Raw genomic sequence first — 16,218 nt, 5'->3', positions numbered from 1 at the left:
TGGTGGTCGATGCTACACAGTAGGCCTCTGCGTGTGTGTCTGCACCACATCAAGGTCATTCAAGTCTCCAGGGAGGCAAAATGGAAGACATACATTCACCTTGTTGTTGTCTGGAGAGCGATATGCTCGGCCTTACAAAATCAGAAGACTGACTGTGCATTGCCATACCAGTTTACATTCATTACTGCTTGGTTGTTTTCTCCATCTTATGCCAACCAAATTGTATAATTTACGACCAGATTTTCGTAGTTTTTTGCTTTGGATGTTCCTGTAATAGTTCAGCTTCTCCATATTACATACAGCGGTCATTAAACTGTCATCTCGCGTCTCTCTAGACCATCTTTTTTTCTGTCTGTAATTACTTTGAGAAATTTTAATAGTGTGATGAGCTGTGACCATGGTGATACAGTCTTTTTCATCTCCCCTTTGCGCAGCAGTGCAATATGTGCAGCTTAGTGAGAACGTGTTCAGATACACCAAACGCCGTATCCTCATTAAACACTGTTTTTACTATTGCAAAAGTGACATTCCGAATCTTATTAATATTTTCATTCAGTTATTCATTTTTCAATATTAATGAAAGCTGAAAATTCAGCTGAAAAATTTACCACCCCACATATACAACAGTATATTTTGCTTTTTAGTGTGGTGTTATGCATTTAAACATTGTAATAGTTGAATTTGTCACAGGTTCATGGTTCCTAGTATATATTAATAGAAACTGCACATCTATTTCCAGCCATTCACACTTAAGTGCTTAACAATGAGAAACACTGTATTGTAACATTTGGGAAAATGTTTGTAATCTTACGAAATATGGAGTACAGTTTAGTTAAACGCCTTAGTTTAAGTCCAGTGCAACAGATCTTTTCTTCACCTGTTAATTCTTCTGTAGAAGAATCCGTCTACAACTTTTACATTTATTTTTCTTTACACATTCACATCACTTCACCCGTTACACCGTTCACCCATTACAACACAAACATTGCCAAGAACTTCATTTTTCCATATTTGTTAAGGCAAATGCCACACTAAATATTGTCTCTTAATCACAACAATTTTTTGGTTTTTCTTTTAGCCACACAACTAATCAAACCAACAACAAACAACAAATACTCTAATTTCTAAGTGTAGCATATCCAGTCAGCCTGTAACATAACTCCTGTTTTTGTCTTTCTTTCTATTATTTGAGTGCTAAATATGAACAAATATGAAAGTTATCCCTGTTGGGAACAATACAAAGAGAACAGAAAACAAATAAGATGTCATAGATTGTAATCATCTATAAAGTCCCTACTGTGTCTTTGTGATTATATTCATTTATCAGTATTCTGTTTCCTTCTTCATCTTAATATAATTTCTTTCACAGCCCCGTGGAGCTACGAGACTCTATTCACTTTGGGCTTTCTTTAGGTGGTCTGTATCCACCCTGACCAGGTCAGAGTCTTCAGTCACCTCCAACAGAGTATCTATTTCGGGGCTGTCTACACTGACAAGCTCCCCTTCCTCCACCTCCACGTGCACACCCATCCCGTTCTCCTCTCCCCCTGGCTGAACCTCGGCTTCGCTCACTTCTACCATCTCCGTGTTCTGCACCACCTCCTCCTCCCCTTCCCGGATCTTCTTAACATGGAAGGTAAAAGGGGGAACGCGGTACACGGAGGTCTTGGAACGAGCATACATCTTGTGGTCAGGGGTGAGTGACTTCTTCATCTTCTCTTTGGAACTCTTTATCTTTGCCCTGCGCTCCTGGTTGGGAGTCATGCGGGTCCCGAGCTTGCCCATCTTCTTCTCAAGACTGTGCTTAGTTTTCTCCAGGTTGTCACGGGTTCTCTGTCTTGTCTTCTCCAAGTTTTCACGGGTTCTCTGCTTGGTCTTCTCCAAGTTTTCCTTGGTTTTTAGTTTGGTCTTCTCAATTTTCTCTTTGGAGAAGGCTTTCTTTATGTTATCGACTTGCTCTTTTGTGGTGCGTTGGAGGCGCTTTGTACGAGTCTCTATGAGCTCCTCTTCAATCACCACCTCTTCATCTGAATTAAGATTGTCTGGGAGTCCCTCCTGTCCCTCTTCAGGGATTTGCTCAAGGCCCTCCGCTGTTTTACTTTCTACCGCCTCTGCTGTCTTGGATTTGGATGCCTTTGGTGGCTTCACTTGGTCCTAAGGGACAAAATAGAAAAGAAAGAAAGAGAGAAGAGCATTAAGCCACTGTAGCAGAGTGAGCGAGACTGAGTTAAACACGCTTTACAACAATTTTTACAAACATTTCAATGGACATGATGTTTCATTAATTGTATTATATGAATAATGTAAAAATAGCATATGTTTCAATATGTTTTCAAATGTACCACCTATACAAAATTAAGATAATGGGCAACGGAATTGCAAATATCACCCTGAAACTCTGCAGAGTCATGCCTCATCAAGTAGTCAGTGTAAACATGTCACTGTGTGCAGCTGGTGCGGAGTGCCATCTAGTGGTGTCACTTATATGCTGAAAATTGTGCAAACAAAATGGTTTTAAATTTTTAGTTATGAAAGATAAAAGAATGTAGCCTGGCATATTTATAGGTATTATATGGCATGTCTTTAAAACACTAGTAAAACCTGAAAGGAATCCTATATTATCTGCAACTTTAGTCATAATGAAACTGAAGCTCACAATTTGTTCATCTAACCACAGGTTTATTTCCTGCCACTTACATATCATTTCTGTATAAAAGTCTGAAGACCTAATCTTCAGTTAAATCTCTCAGTAGACAATTTCAGCTTGTGTTTGGTCGGCAAAAGTGTTGATAATAAAATGCAGAATAAAGACTGGTGGTTAAATTTCACTGGAAATACTTAGTGGTTAGAATAGTTTCGGTTTAGCACATAATGCAAAGTGCAGCAGTTTCAGAGATGACCAGAAATTGCTGCATACATAAGCCCAGAAGCAGGACCATAGTATTTGTTCTATGCAAAGCTACACGGGAAGGTATCACCCTGTCAAACCACTTGGATGTGCATCTATTTGAATACCCCCCTACAAGTTACAATAAAACAAAAACAAAACCTTAAATCAAAGCACTTACATTTTTTCATTTTACATCTGTCAACAAAGTAGACCACATTTCCATGTTGTTTGGCAGGACAGTGTCATTCCAGATATCCACAAAGGGAGGAGCAGTACTATGATAGAAATGTGATTCCCCCAACTGTCAGTTACTGATAGAGGGATCAGTCGACCCACCCTGCTGAACCACACCTCAGTACACCATCACTATAGTCACTGACTTTGTAGATACACATGAAAAAAATCAGTAATTCATGAGACCAACCTAGATATTTAGGAATATTTAGGATGTTCACAGTCTGACATCTAGGTTCAAATACCAATGAGTGTTTACATCTGAAGTTAATTTAAGAGGCATAAAAGGCCTCATATCTATTTTGTCTAATATCAGTCCGCTAAAGAGCCACAATCAGACAAATAATTATCCTGCAGAACACGGACTCAGATGAAACAGACACAGCGCTGCTCGCATGTAGCAAAGGTTTGTTTATCATCTCCACTATGAGGGACGACACATCTTTATTTGAAAATTGTAAAAAGAAACATTTCAATAAGGTGGGAATAATTTGTCAGCCACTGTTATTATAAGCTGCTATAATTACAATGCATACACCTAAATGCGAATACTGCCTAGGCAGTAGTCACCCTTTCACACTTTAAATGACAATTTAGGTAACTTGATGGTGGAGTAAATAGCATTTCAGTCATTTCACAGCAAGAATACTCATTGTTCTTTCTTGCTTTTTGCATGTTCTCCCTGTACCTGTGTGGGTTTCCTAAGTTAACTTGTGATTCTAAACTGACTGCTGATGTGATGTAGATAAAGTGCTTCAAGTACATAGGACAAATGCTGCATAAATGTGACATCTAAAGCAGCGGTCCCCAACCTTTTTTGCACCATGGACCGGTTTATGCCCGACAATATTTTCACGGACCGGCCTTTAAGGTGCCTTTAAGGCGCCTTTAAGGCGGATAAATACAACAAAATAAAACTAGTACCGGTACTGAAAAAAAGAAGATTTATTCATAACACACGTGAAAAGACCCAGGAAAACCGAGTTAACGATAAAAACGATAACAAAATAACGCTGAAAACCGATAAAAACCCTGAAAACCATACATTTCACACCTGAACCTCAACTCTCGCGGCCCGGTACCAAACGACTCACGGACTGGTACCGGTCTGAGGCCCCGGGGTTGGGGACCGCTGATCTAAAGTACATTGAGGGGTCAGTAAGACTTTAAAAGCTGAATTACACTGCATCAGCATTAGCTACCAGCATAAACCGCCATTCTGAAACAACACATTACAAACACAGGGGCTTTTTTTCTTGTGTGGCCCTAAATTGTGTTTTGGTTCCTTTACTTGTCACATGGTCATCAAAATTTTAAGAATCCCTGCTCTAAGTTGGCTTAAGGTTTGAAAGTTATAGTTTTTTGATAATTAATAGTTTCCTACTGTAATATAACAACTGTAATATCACTAGTATAACACTAAATATTACGTGACCTGTATTATCAGCTCTTATTCCTAACTTGTAAAAGACAAACAGCTGTCAGATCACATCAGTAGCACATATCTCTGCACCATTCAAATACTGCCACGCGATCCTATCATAAAATGGACATTGCAACCATATTCAGCACTGTATATAGTATAAACCTGCTCGACCCACTCTGTGTGGGTTTATTTTAGGCTGGCCTTTCCCGCTCTCTGGATTCCATGTACTGTTCTCTGGCTGCTGACTACTGCACCACTAAGAAGCTCCCTCCCTTCCCCTCCCACACAGCAACGGATAAACACAACGCTCTATCACCATAGCAACCACCCCCTCATGCTGTCTCTGGTGGGTAGTGAGGTGAAGTTTAGCTGGACAAACAACTGACATGTCTACAACAATATATTGGCACATGTTCGGCAGTTGCTGAGCATATTCCTCTTAAACTAAAATATATACTGCAAATGTTTTGCAGGTTAGCTCAGTGAGCACAGTAGGGCTGAGTAATGAGATGATAATTAAATATATTTTTGAACGCATAAACACATAATACTGCAACAGATTCCCATTTGCTGTTGTAAAATGTGACCTCATATATAAGACAACTTCTATATACACACTTCATGATAGCCACACACAGAATTAAATGTGTTCATTTAATTAAATTCATTTAATTTATTTAGGTGACCTTAGAAAGTATACACCAGCTCCTCCTCCCCTTCTCAGATTTTCCTGCAGAATTTTTATGTGCAAATATATACATTATATTATTTGTGTCTTGTGCTTTTGACATAACACAAAGAAAAGGCATGAAAATGGCGTAACTGAGAGCAAGTATGAGCAATGTAAGCCGACAGAAACAGAGACACTGTTATTCGCAGTTTTTCCCATGAAGCTATACTGAGCGCTTGAAAAGAAAGTGTGGAGCCAATGGAAAACAGCAGTGCCTGGCAGGAAACAGGTGAAATCATACATAACATTGTTATACTGCACCTCACTAGAGCTATGTAATGCAAATCAAATCATTGGCCGAAATACTTTTGTGAGAAAAATGACAAACGTTTTACTTAAAACTGATGAAGAAAAAAAGCATTGCTCCTTCAGCATTTTCTATTCTCTTTTATTCATTTTTGTCTCGTTCTGTCCTAAATATTTACCGTAAAAGCTGCTTTTTTTAAAACTAGAAAGTGTATCTCGACCAGTTCCATTTTGGCCAACACTGCAATCCATGATTGTCTGTTTTAAGATAGTTCCTAAACATAAATATATGACAAACAAAGAAAAAAACCCTTTATATGGATGCCTCTTTTTTGCGATATAGCCTATAAGTCTAGTTGCAACATGTTAGAGTGTAGAGATCAACATTTCAGTATTTAAGGCTATTCCTCAAACCTAGTCTACGACTTAAACACATGCTATATACAAATCTATTTGTCACAAGCTTACGTGAGCTCTAAGAATAACTCTGTTAGAAATTATAATGATGAATCTGAGTACTGCGTCGCACTTCACATTTATAAAATTTTCAATTAGCCTTTCTAGGCTCATGGGAAAGTTTCACTGTTTACATTCTGAAAACCTGATACAGCCCACTCTATGGAAACTGTGATAAACCCTGTCTGGGTTTAAGAGCGAGATTACAAGTTGAGAGATTAACACTGATTTACATAAAAAGCGAATCACTCAACACGAAACACTCCACTGCAGCAAAGTTTTTGTACAGGACTTTGAGTGATTTCCTTAACAGTTGCAGCATTGCCGTTTGTCTCTTCCTGTGTGCACGCCCCTTAAGAGCTTGAGGACAAATATAGTAATTCCATTTGCGTCCCTGTGTTACCTTCCTTACTCCTTCCACTTTAATCGCTGTGGAAAAGTGAGCACTGTATTTCTGTGTGCGTTTGCTAACAAGCTCCAGGGGAAAAGTGACGGAGTAAGTGCGCTCTACTCAACGAATGGCGTGAATCCTAGAAAAAGAAAAAGGTGGAAAACAGCTAAATCAATTATGGAAAAACAGTTGAACCAGAAAAGTGAAGCAGGAAAAGATTAAAACACTGAGAATCATTACACCTGTGGGAGATCAAACCCTCTGGCTTTGAGGAAATTGGTTTTTAATGAAAAATTCAACAACAATGTTTCTAATCAAGGTTAAAAACCTGCCTGAAATATAATTTAATTAAAACTCTTTACAGCAGCACCTTTTAATTGTCAGAGGCTTAATGTTACTAGTCTGACTCATACAGTCTGTTACCAAGGACAACAGAGGAAACAGTGTCCTCAATTAGCACTATACTGAGACAACAGACGTTCTGACTAAAGCTGCTGGCATGTCGCTGTCTCTCTATCTGCTAAAAGACCCTTACTAACCCACTGTGTTGAACATTCTTGCATACTTATTGTGTCGCTGACAAGATTTTAGCATCATTTTGTCAAGCCAAGATGATTAAAAGTCAGAAGTGTTGCACATGCACAACACAGTGACTGTGTTCTCTGCTCAGCACGTGTCTAGAAGGTGGTTGCGCAGCTTTCAGTTTGTGGTATGTGTAATCATAATGTAAAGGTGTTTGTGGCTTTGTTCTGCTTTGATTAACTGCAAACATTTGGTTTTTTTTTATTCCCTACTTGCACCTATGATAAATGTCAGATTTAAAAAACCAACGCAGTTCATTAATTACTGATGTTGCCTTTGGTACGTAGCAAGCCGGACTATTGTTAGATAATCAACCCGTGCCAATAAAACAGACAACCCTGATCCACCTACTCAAGTGAAAAACAGACACACACCAATCCTTTTGAGGCAGTGTGATGAAAGGCCTCTCCAGTGAGTCACAGGAGCAGCTGTCTGATCCTTAGCAGTCCTTGCAGCTGTGCACTTAGCTTTCACAATGAGTGATCTCATTGACCCGTATGCCCCCCCCGAGAACTGAAAAAGGCTAAATGAAAGATTGACAAGAAGCAGAGTAGAAGGTTTGTGTGTTAGAGCGTTGCAATGGCCTGAATCACGATGCTTTGATCCCCAACGAGTGTGTGGAGGTTAAAATAAGGACATTAATGTACTCTGGTCATTAATATTGAGGCCTCCCACGCTTTCCCAAATAAGGCTCAAGCAATGCACAGATGACTAGATTAGCTGCGTTCTACTTCAGGCAGTTTGGGGTTTGCGACTAAGAATACAATGTTTCATGAAGCTCCCCTATTCGTTTTACACAAATTGCCCTGACGGCATCTTGTTAAAGTGTCCTGTGGGTTATGGGGCAAAAACAGCCACTTCAGCTGTCTGTAGTCACATTCATTGCAAAAAAGAGGACTTCTTTATACCACGCAGTCAATACGGCAATGCCATGTTATATTTTATACCACAGGAAGGGAGTTTCTTGTTTTTTTTCTCTTGCAGTAATTTGTTATTTTATAAATGGGGAAGCCCTTTTCCCCAGCCCAGCCTTCCCACATCCATTACTGTGAAACCACTGGAATCCCAGCTGGGTTAGTTTCATGCAAAGATGGAAAATTTACTTTTCCATTTACGTCCCTGTCCGAGCTAAAAGCCAGAGTGCTGGAAACGTATTATATAACATGGTATTATATCCAAATGTATTATATCCAAGGTAAGAATAGGATGTAGTTTTAGAAATGATCAAATCTCACATTTTAAAATGTTCAGTGTGTGTATGCATGCATTTGCATAATCTACTATGAACATGTCTTCTTTAAGGGACAGTGTTATTATTGTAACCTTATTCTTTTCTGCAAAAAAAAAAAAGCCAATTACTGCTTTATAATATTATGTAATGTTATAATCAAGTAAGTGCATTTTACTCATGTTAACGCAACACTCAACCAAATCAGTAACTGACTCTAGTATTAATTCACAGCAAATTAATGATGATGATGACATATTAAAAATGGGATTGCCGTCAATTCAGTAACTCATCAATGTTATTGTACACTTAGTCTTAATTATGTACTTATATGTGAGCTTACAAGCACATTTCACCTTCAAAGTTCGCCTCTTACACTGTTAACATAATTTAAGTACTGTTTCCATTATTTATAGATTAATCATCCAAAACATCCATGTGGATGCAAAATCTAATGCCAAGGGTACACAAAACCCACGGTGTCCTGGCACACGCTGAGTGACAGCCTATAATTCACATGCCAGTGACAAGAAGAGCAAGCCGTCACAGCAGCAGCGAAACATACCACTGGGAAACCTGACTGTAGCACTTTAGACTGTCGGCTTGCACAGTCCAGATCTTACTTTCACATGCACTCATGTTAAATTACAAGAATAACATTTGGTCATATTAATAGTAAACATATCTATATGTCTTTAAGAGACACCTATATATGCAGGGAGTCGTGAAGTGTCCACTTACAGTAAAGATGTGTGAATGATATTCAACAGGAAAGCTTTCGATTGAACAAATCTTATATACAATTGACGGCATATACACAATTACAAGAAATACAAAGAGAAACATCCACATTTGCCATTTGTAATTCAATTTATCAATCAAATGGTACTCCACATTGTTAAACTCACACCCACTCAATGAAATAGGACACTATGGCATTTCGTTGCATTGCTACTGGTGTATTTATAGCAACAGGCAACATAACAGTTTCCTTAAATATACCAAGTCATATCATTTGGCCAACTTTATTTTTTTTTGGCTGTGCTCTTGTAGATGAAGGGTGTGCCTAGTGCCTACAAATCTTGGAATAAACAGCCCAGAGAGTATCAGAAGCTTCCACCAAGTTGTGATGTGGTATGAGGACACATGTCTGTTAGCTGGCCAAGAAGCTGGATGACAACTACAAATGACAAAATTGAGGGGTGGCCCGATCAGTGCCCCAGCTGGTAAATCATGTCTGCTGCTGTGGGATGGGGATGTTTGGTGAGATGGGAAGGCAGCTGTGGCTTGAATTCAGGACACATGAAATATGGTTATTTTAAAATACGCACCACAGAATGATCTCTTGCAGAGCAAGGCAAACAGCTCACACGAAAACATTAGATATAAAGATAATGCTGATACATACGCACACTGATGTCGCAGGTAATGGTGAGGGTTTTTTGGTTTTCATGCGTAACACAACACTAGCCCCATTTCCTTTAAACAACATCTCTATGCACTATGTCAAAATCTCCCTAGTGCACTACATCCTGTCAATCACATATTCTCTGTAAGTGCTGTGTAAGACTGAGCTGACACAGTGGCTAACTTAAGCAATCACAGGCAAAATTATCATCCATATTTAATATATTAATTCAAAAATATATATACACATGTACACTGTTTTCACGTGTTGAAGTAGCAAGGGGTCCTCTTTCTGCTGTATAAACTGTATACTTTAGCGTGAGAAGCACAGGAAGGGATAGAGTAACACTCTCAGCAAATCCAACCTCAGCTTCTGGTGAAACCACACCGTGCTGTACACTTGATCTGAAAAAGTAGATCAGAGAGGAAATGTCCTGTATGCTTGTTTGTCAAACATTTATCCAATTATCCTACCCAACCTCTGGTCCTTAGCCAGTCTTAACTGTTCTAAATAACTGTCTTTTTCAACACAATCTTGTATATTTATGTTGTTTCCTGCAAAATAAACCAAAGCAAAGAAAACAGAAAGACAACCCGAACAATAGCAGAGGACGGCAGCTGATACACAGATGACAAAGCAGTATTTTTGCCGCAAAAGGATAATGGCTTAGGACGCTCAAAAATAAAAAGGAGTTCCAAACAGAATGAAAAAGGGCTACTGTTACTCATTGGGTTGAGCTCAGTTGTTCCCTGTTGTCAACGAAATATGTGAGAGAAGGAAAGAGAGAGTGATTAGAGGAGTACATCCAAATTTGGCAAAGAAAAGCTTAAAGCAAGAGCATTTTGACTCCATGAAGTCACAAAAGGGGAACTACCAACATGAGCATTTTGAATACCGTATCCACACAGAGTTCATCTTTGTAGCTAAGTTGTAACACTTAAACGTAGAGTCGGCAGGATCTTTCAGGGTAGAGGAGTACAGAAAGACCAACCGAAGAGAGGCTGAGAGGAGTGAATGACGTTTAAATGTGGATTAGAAGTCTGAGTGGGAGTAAAAAGGGCTAATGCAGAGTTGATGGGGAGTGATAAGGGAGAGAAACTGAGGAGGGAGGAGAACAAGTGAGTATGCTGGCAGGAGGGGCAGAGAGATGCCAGCAGGATGAATCACAACACTAACTTTGTGCTGCCGGTTGAGTGCTTTTTGGTAGAGTTTGTTGCTATTGCCTGCAAGAGTCTGCTAAGTACTTCACAACAACCCTGTATTTAATGAGCCTGAGACCCACTTTCTACCTAGAAACAAAGATTTATTGAGCTGAAAGAGCAAAAGAGCTTTGGTTGAATCGCTATGTTTGGAATAAATTGAACTGGGTTATTAAACAGTCTGGGCACGGTGAAAAGCTATAAGAGAAAAGTAGGCTTATGCTGGTGGTGAGGCTTGTTGGCTGCGATTTGAGCTCTGGAAGGTCTGTGGGGCTAGTGTGGAATAAGCAGCCTGTAACCGAGAAGCTTACATCTCCCTGATAGAGTTGACCACATGGATATCACTGTCCTTGAGCTGCAGCCAAACACACCCTAATTCCAGACACACAGCAGTACTGTCTCACACTCTGACTGACATACCCATATCATATTGCATAAACTAGATTAATCCACATAATTACATAGATAATGAGCATTACAAAACACAGAGAGATCTGATTGGTTGAATTACAGCAATTTAAAATTCATGGTTACTTTTCACATTTAAAGTAAAACTTTGCAAAATGTTGGATACCTACTAGTACATGTCATGTTTTCCTGGGTCAATCTTTGGGAGTGACCATGCACATATGCATGATCGGTCCATTCCATTAACATTAAACTGTATGTACTTGATAGATGCCAGAGCGCTCATTAATAATGATTGGTTTGCTGTGCATGTAGATATGCTAATTATTCTTTTCCCTCAAATGACACTAAATCCACTGAAGTTGACACAGCAGGACCCCGTCTTTGATACTTGTCCTCTAGTATTGCCTAGGCAGACCATATAGGATATAGTGTAGGGCTAAGTCAGTGGTAGGACCTTTTAAGGGTTTTGAAAAGCAACTGTTTAAGCCAGGAGTGGGCAATTTCCCAAGGGCCCCAAACTTAGTAGAACTAAGTTCAGTTTAAGTTCTTATGTGGTCCCTTGTTAAAATAAACTACACACCCTTGACTAAGCTAACTAAAGGCCTATAAAACTGACATAGCTATGCCTGCTCTGTTTGGTTATGACCAATCTTTTATAATTGTCATAGAGCTGGGAAAAAAGCAGGAAGCTAAGAAAGCTCTTTGTTAGTAATCATGCTTGGGAAAGGCTAATTTCTTTTTGTGTTTCAAAAAGTAAAACTCCATCATTACTGGAATCCACCAAAAAATCCACCAAAAAATTGAGAATATTTACAGCTCTAACATTACAGCTACCATAAAGCTTTAATTAAGAAGCTGCAGTCTAGATTTATCAAATTATCTCTTGGCTCTGGGTTTATTTCCTCTGACAGCTACTGCAATCAGCAAACAAAAAACAGGAAGTGTGCCTTGGTTGGAAGCACTAAAATAGTCAAATGCCTGCTGCATGAGATTAATGGGGATGAGGAAATAAACCTGGGCTCACAGTTGCTCCTCTTGATATGACATGCGATCCACAAATGGCAGCAATACCGAACGCAACAGTCAGAAAGGGTGTTAAAGACAGAGGCTCATTGAAAACACTGGTCATCTGAAGCCTACAGATTAACCAGGCGTGTCTTGTGCTGAGAGAAAAGGAAGACCCTCACAGACATGGATCTAAAACAACCTCAGAATTGTGCATAAGTTGTCCATGGGATATAGTTTAAATTGTAAACTAAAAAAAAGAAAGTGCTGTTTTTTAATTAGAGCAATTCTGGAGTTAATGAGGACTTTTTGTGATTTATTTGCTCAGGTGTGTTGTTACAAGAAACTTCATCAACAGAAATATATTTAGGCCTAAATACTTTATTATTATATTTATTATTAAATATTTGTGATATGCAATATTGTACCTTTATAACTTTGGGCTCGGTATCATGCACAAGGATACTTGGGCATGCAGACTTGAGCAGCCAGAGATCAAACCACCAACCTTTTAATTAGTAGATGACCAGCTCTACTCCTTAACGACAGCCAACCCAAGCAGGAAGCACTGAGCTCTTTAATCAAGTAAAGAGCTGAATGCTTCCCCACCCCTCTGGTTTCACCGTCACGCCCTTCTGTTACCAGGGTATCCTGAAAGCTATCGCCTTTGCAGGTTTAATTTTAAAGCATCCCTGTCAAAGCCTTTTGGGCCAAGAACTCCTAGACTATGTGGCTATTCGCATAACAAACAGCAAAAACAGACACAAGAAAAATAACCTGTAGTTAATGCAAGTAAGTAAAGTACAAAATCCTACATTGAAAAAGTTTCATTTATCTCATTCACGTTCTGCCTTCACTGACAGTGTTGAAAGCCAACATTAGCGAGGATATTGGCACAGACGCACACACACCAACACTTACACACACTCACCCGCTGGTACACTACCTGACACTAATTCCACAGATACCTAACTTAACCTCTACATAGTTTACAGTAATCCTTACCTTATCCTTAACCTAGTTCTAATCTTAAACTTTTCCCACTCTAACACATTAACACACATGGAGATGGTGGAAAGTGGTGAAACTTGACTGTGAGCCAGCTTTAAATTTGCACTGCTGCCAATATCTGTCAGTCAATTAAACTGGACACAGTGCAACCATTCACTGGCAATAAATAGACTGCGTGAGCCCAAAACAGCTACTGCAACATGGGATCACCAGCTCCTACAACTGCTTTGAAAATATCACAACGATCAAGTGCAGCCAGCGATAAGTGCGTCACAGGTGAGAAAATAGCAAGAGGTGATTCATGCTCTGTCTGCAATCATAAGTAAACAAAAATAAATTACTTAAATCTGATTTGAAAAGTTTAGTAGCTCCTTAAAAGAAAACTGCACATTTACAAACATATTAAAATAAAGAACCTGCAACATAGACAACCAAATTTACACACTGGCTTGCAGTACAACATGTAGTGTCAAAAACAGCAGGAGGCACCTGCTTTGCAGTGTAATTTAAAGGTCTAGGATCTATGATTGGATTTCTGCAAGATGCCAGTAGTGTAACCTGCTCCCACAGTGGACATCCCGGGAGGCTGATGTGAAAACGTTGTGCCTGCCAATATAGAGCCTGAAGTAAGCTCTACTCACGCGAGGCTTGCAGCCCTCAGATTCACTATTACTAATGTTTTTTAAGCAGATGCTCTGGTGTTGTGTGCATAAAGTGACTGCTGCTGAATCAATTTTCTTATGCTGTCATGAGATTTATTCCAGCACAAGAGCACAAGAAAATGCCTTGCTAAAAAAGAGTTGGTCAGTGTCACATGTCATATTTTCTGACACTTGCCACGTGAAATAAAACTGAGCCTGGCCCAGTGCTCACACTCAACCACTTATGTGGTCAAGTGTGAACTTGTACAGCGTGAATGCATGAATGTTAAGTGTGCTGCTCTTCTGGGAAATCTTCACAATAAAAACGACATCTTCATCTTACATGGGAGCAGCTTGCCAACTATGTGTTTGCTGGGCACTTAGGGGTGGGGCGTTGGTTCTGTCTCAAGTAGCCCTTCATGCCATATTTCATGGGCATTATATTTTTATTTACACCCACTCATCTTTATATGGTTTCACTGGATAATCGCATGGAGTGGGAGAGGTCACTACCTGTCTTTATTTTCCATGGCAGCTACTGGCTTTCCCTTCACTTGTGGAAGGACAAATGCACCTCTGACTACTCAACGGCTTCTAAGTAGTGGAAAGCAAAGCTGATGAATAGTTGGTAAACATCACAGCCTGATTTAGGGTTTAGGAAAAAGTGATTCAGACATTTATGTCATGGAAACCACAGAGCGAGCCATCCTGCATCCCCCAAAAAAACTGTTAGTCCGCTTTTCATTTTCCCAACAAGGGTCAACTCATGCTGCAGTGTGAGTCTCTCTCCCTCTGGTGAGATGAGGTCTAAAGGTAGTTCTGAGAGCCTTTCAAGTGAATTTCACACTTCTTCCCAACCTTTGTTTGTGATGTGGGAAATGCAACACATCTCTAACAAGTACATATTTATATTTATAACAGCCAGATCTAATAGATTAATCATTTAATTTTCATTACTTTATGACCTACACACATAGATGCCATTTCACCTGATAGATGAGGACTTTGAAGTTGCGTCTCTTGAGCAGCTCAGACTCGTTGCTCTCCAGCTTCTTGATCTGGCCCGCCTGCTTCTCGAGGTTGCTGCGTACTGTCTTGACGTTGATGCTGACCTTGCGTACCTTCTCCAGCATTTTGTTGACAGTGTTGGCGGTGTCGATGTGATTCTTGGACAACTTAGACAGCTCCCCTTGGATGGTTGACACTGACTTCTCCATGCCTTCTTGCCGGGCCTCCAGCCCATTCTGGGTCTGCTGGATCTGGTCTACCACCCCGATAATCTTGTCGAGCAGAGACAGAATCATGACCCCATTCATCTGCGCTTCACTCTTCCCCCCCGAGCCAGTTGCCAGCACCGGATCGGTCGCCTCAGCTGGATCATCGTCATCTACTGCCGGCTCTGTGGCGGCACCCACCAGAGCGACCTCTTCATCATCGTAAGACACTTCTGCAAGGGCTCCATGCTCCTTCTTGACACCTGTATCAGCCATTGCTCTCAATTCCAAATACAAACTGCTTGCACGCTCACTACAGATAAAAATACCCTGGTGAAAAGTAATCTAGAGGAGCCACGCTGAACTCAACTTAGTCCCTTATTCTCTTTCCTACCGCTTAGACAACTTTCTTTACCACTTGTTTCCCTCTTTGTAGTTTGCTTTACAGTTAAAATTCTCTTCACCCTCAGTCTTTCGCATTCAACTTTCTCTGTCTCTCTCTGCCTCTGCTCCGGGATGCCAGCCAGCCAAGGGGAGTAGGGCCTCTCACAGCTCAAGCATGTGTACCCTGAGTCAAATGCCTCTGCTCCCTGTGAAAGCACCCAGTCACAGATTTCCCTTCTCACACCCAGCCTCCACCCATAGCTCCCCCTGCTGCTGCGGCTCCACCCTATTCTGTCCCCAAGTACAAGGCAGAACTTCCAGACTCCACCTCTTGCAGTGACATAACAGTGCTCTCAGGGAAAAAGGAAAGGTGAGTGCCACTAGGTGTGATATCACAAAAAAAGAAACATTTGGTCAACACGGGGAAATGTGACACAGTTGAAAGAGTTTTAAATCACAGCTACACTGAACAGAGTAAGTAAGTAAAGCTTATATAGAATTTTTTCAAGAACAGAAGTGCTTCAAAAACAAAAATGCAATTTAGGAAAAACTTAAGATACAACTATTTAAATGGTATAAACAGATAAAACTAAATGTAAACAAGCCTCATTATTAACTTAGACTACTTCACTCCCAGTAAGTTCCATAGATTGCAAGCCACAGTCCCATAAGCGGTCTCTTTTTGTCCTTAGGGCAGACTTAGATATCCCCAACAAGCACTGATCAGCTGTTCTAAGAGATCGATGGCTCTTGTAGTTCACT

General features: G+C 40.1%; 1 protein-coding gene across 1 annotated transcript; it reads right to left on the bottom strand.

Annotated features, from left to right (window-relative positions):
• Nucleotides 1-491: 491 nt before the first annotated feature.
• On the bottom strand, nucleotides 492-15,691 carry cavin1a (caveolae associated protein 1a). Its single transcript, XM_085271796.1, has 2 exons — nucleotides 14,848-15,691; nucleotides 492-2,154 (listed from the first exon to the last, which is right to left on the bottom strand). Exons 1-2 carry the CDS (start codon nucleotides 15,346-15,348, stop codon nucleotides 1,390-1,392), a joined length of 1,266 nt encoding a protein of 421 aa, XP_085127922.1. The 5' UTR covers nucleotides 15,349-15,691; the 3' UTR covers nucleotides 492-1,389.
• Between the last annotated feature and the right edge of the window lie 527 nt (nucleotides 15,692-16,218).

This window comes from Mchenga conophoros, linkage group LG4 (assembly GCF_057382185.1).
Source record: "Mchenga conophoros isolate Kocher_MC1m ecotype Shallow Benthic linkage group LG4, M_conophoros_male_GT1.1, whole genome shotgun sequence".
Taxonomy (NCBI): Eukaryota; Metazoa; Chordata; class Actinopteri; order Cichliformes; family Cichlidae; genus Mchenga; species Mchenga conophoros.
The sequence above is the reverse complement of the archived record's forward strand: the minus strand, read 5'-3'. Positions and strand labels throughout refer to the sequence as shown.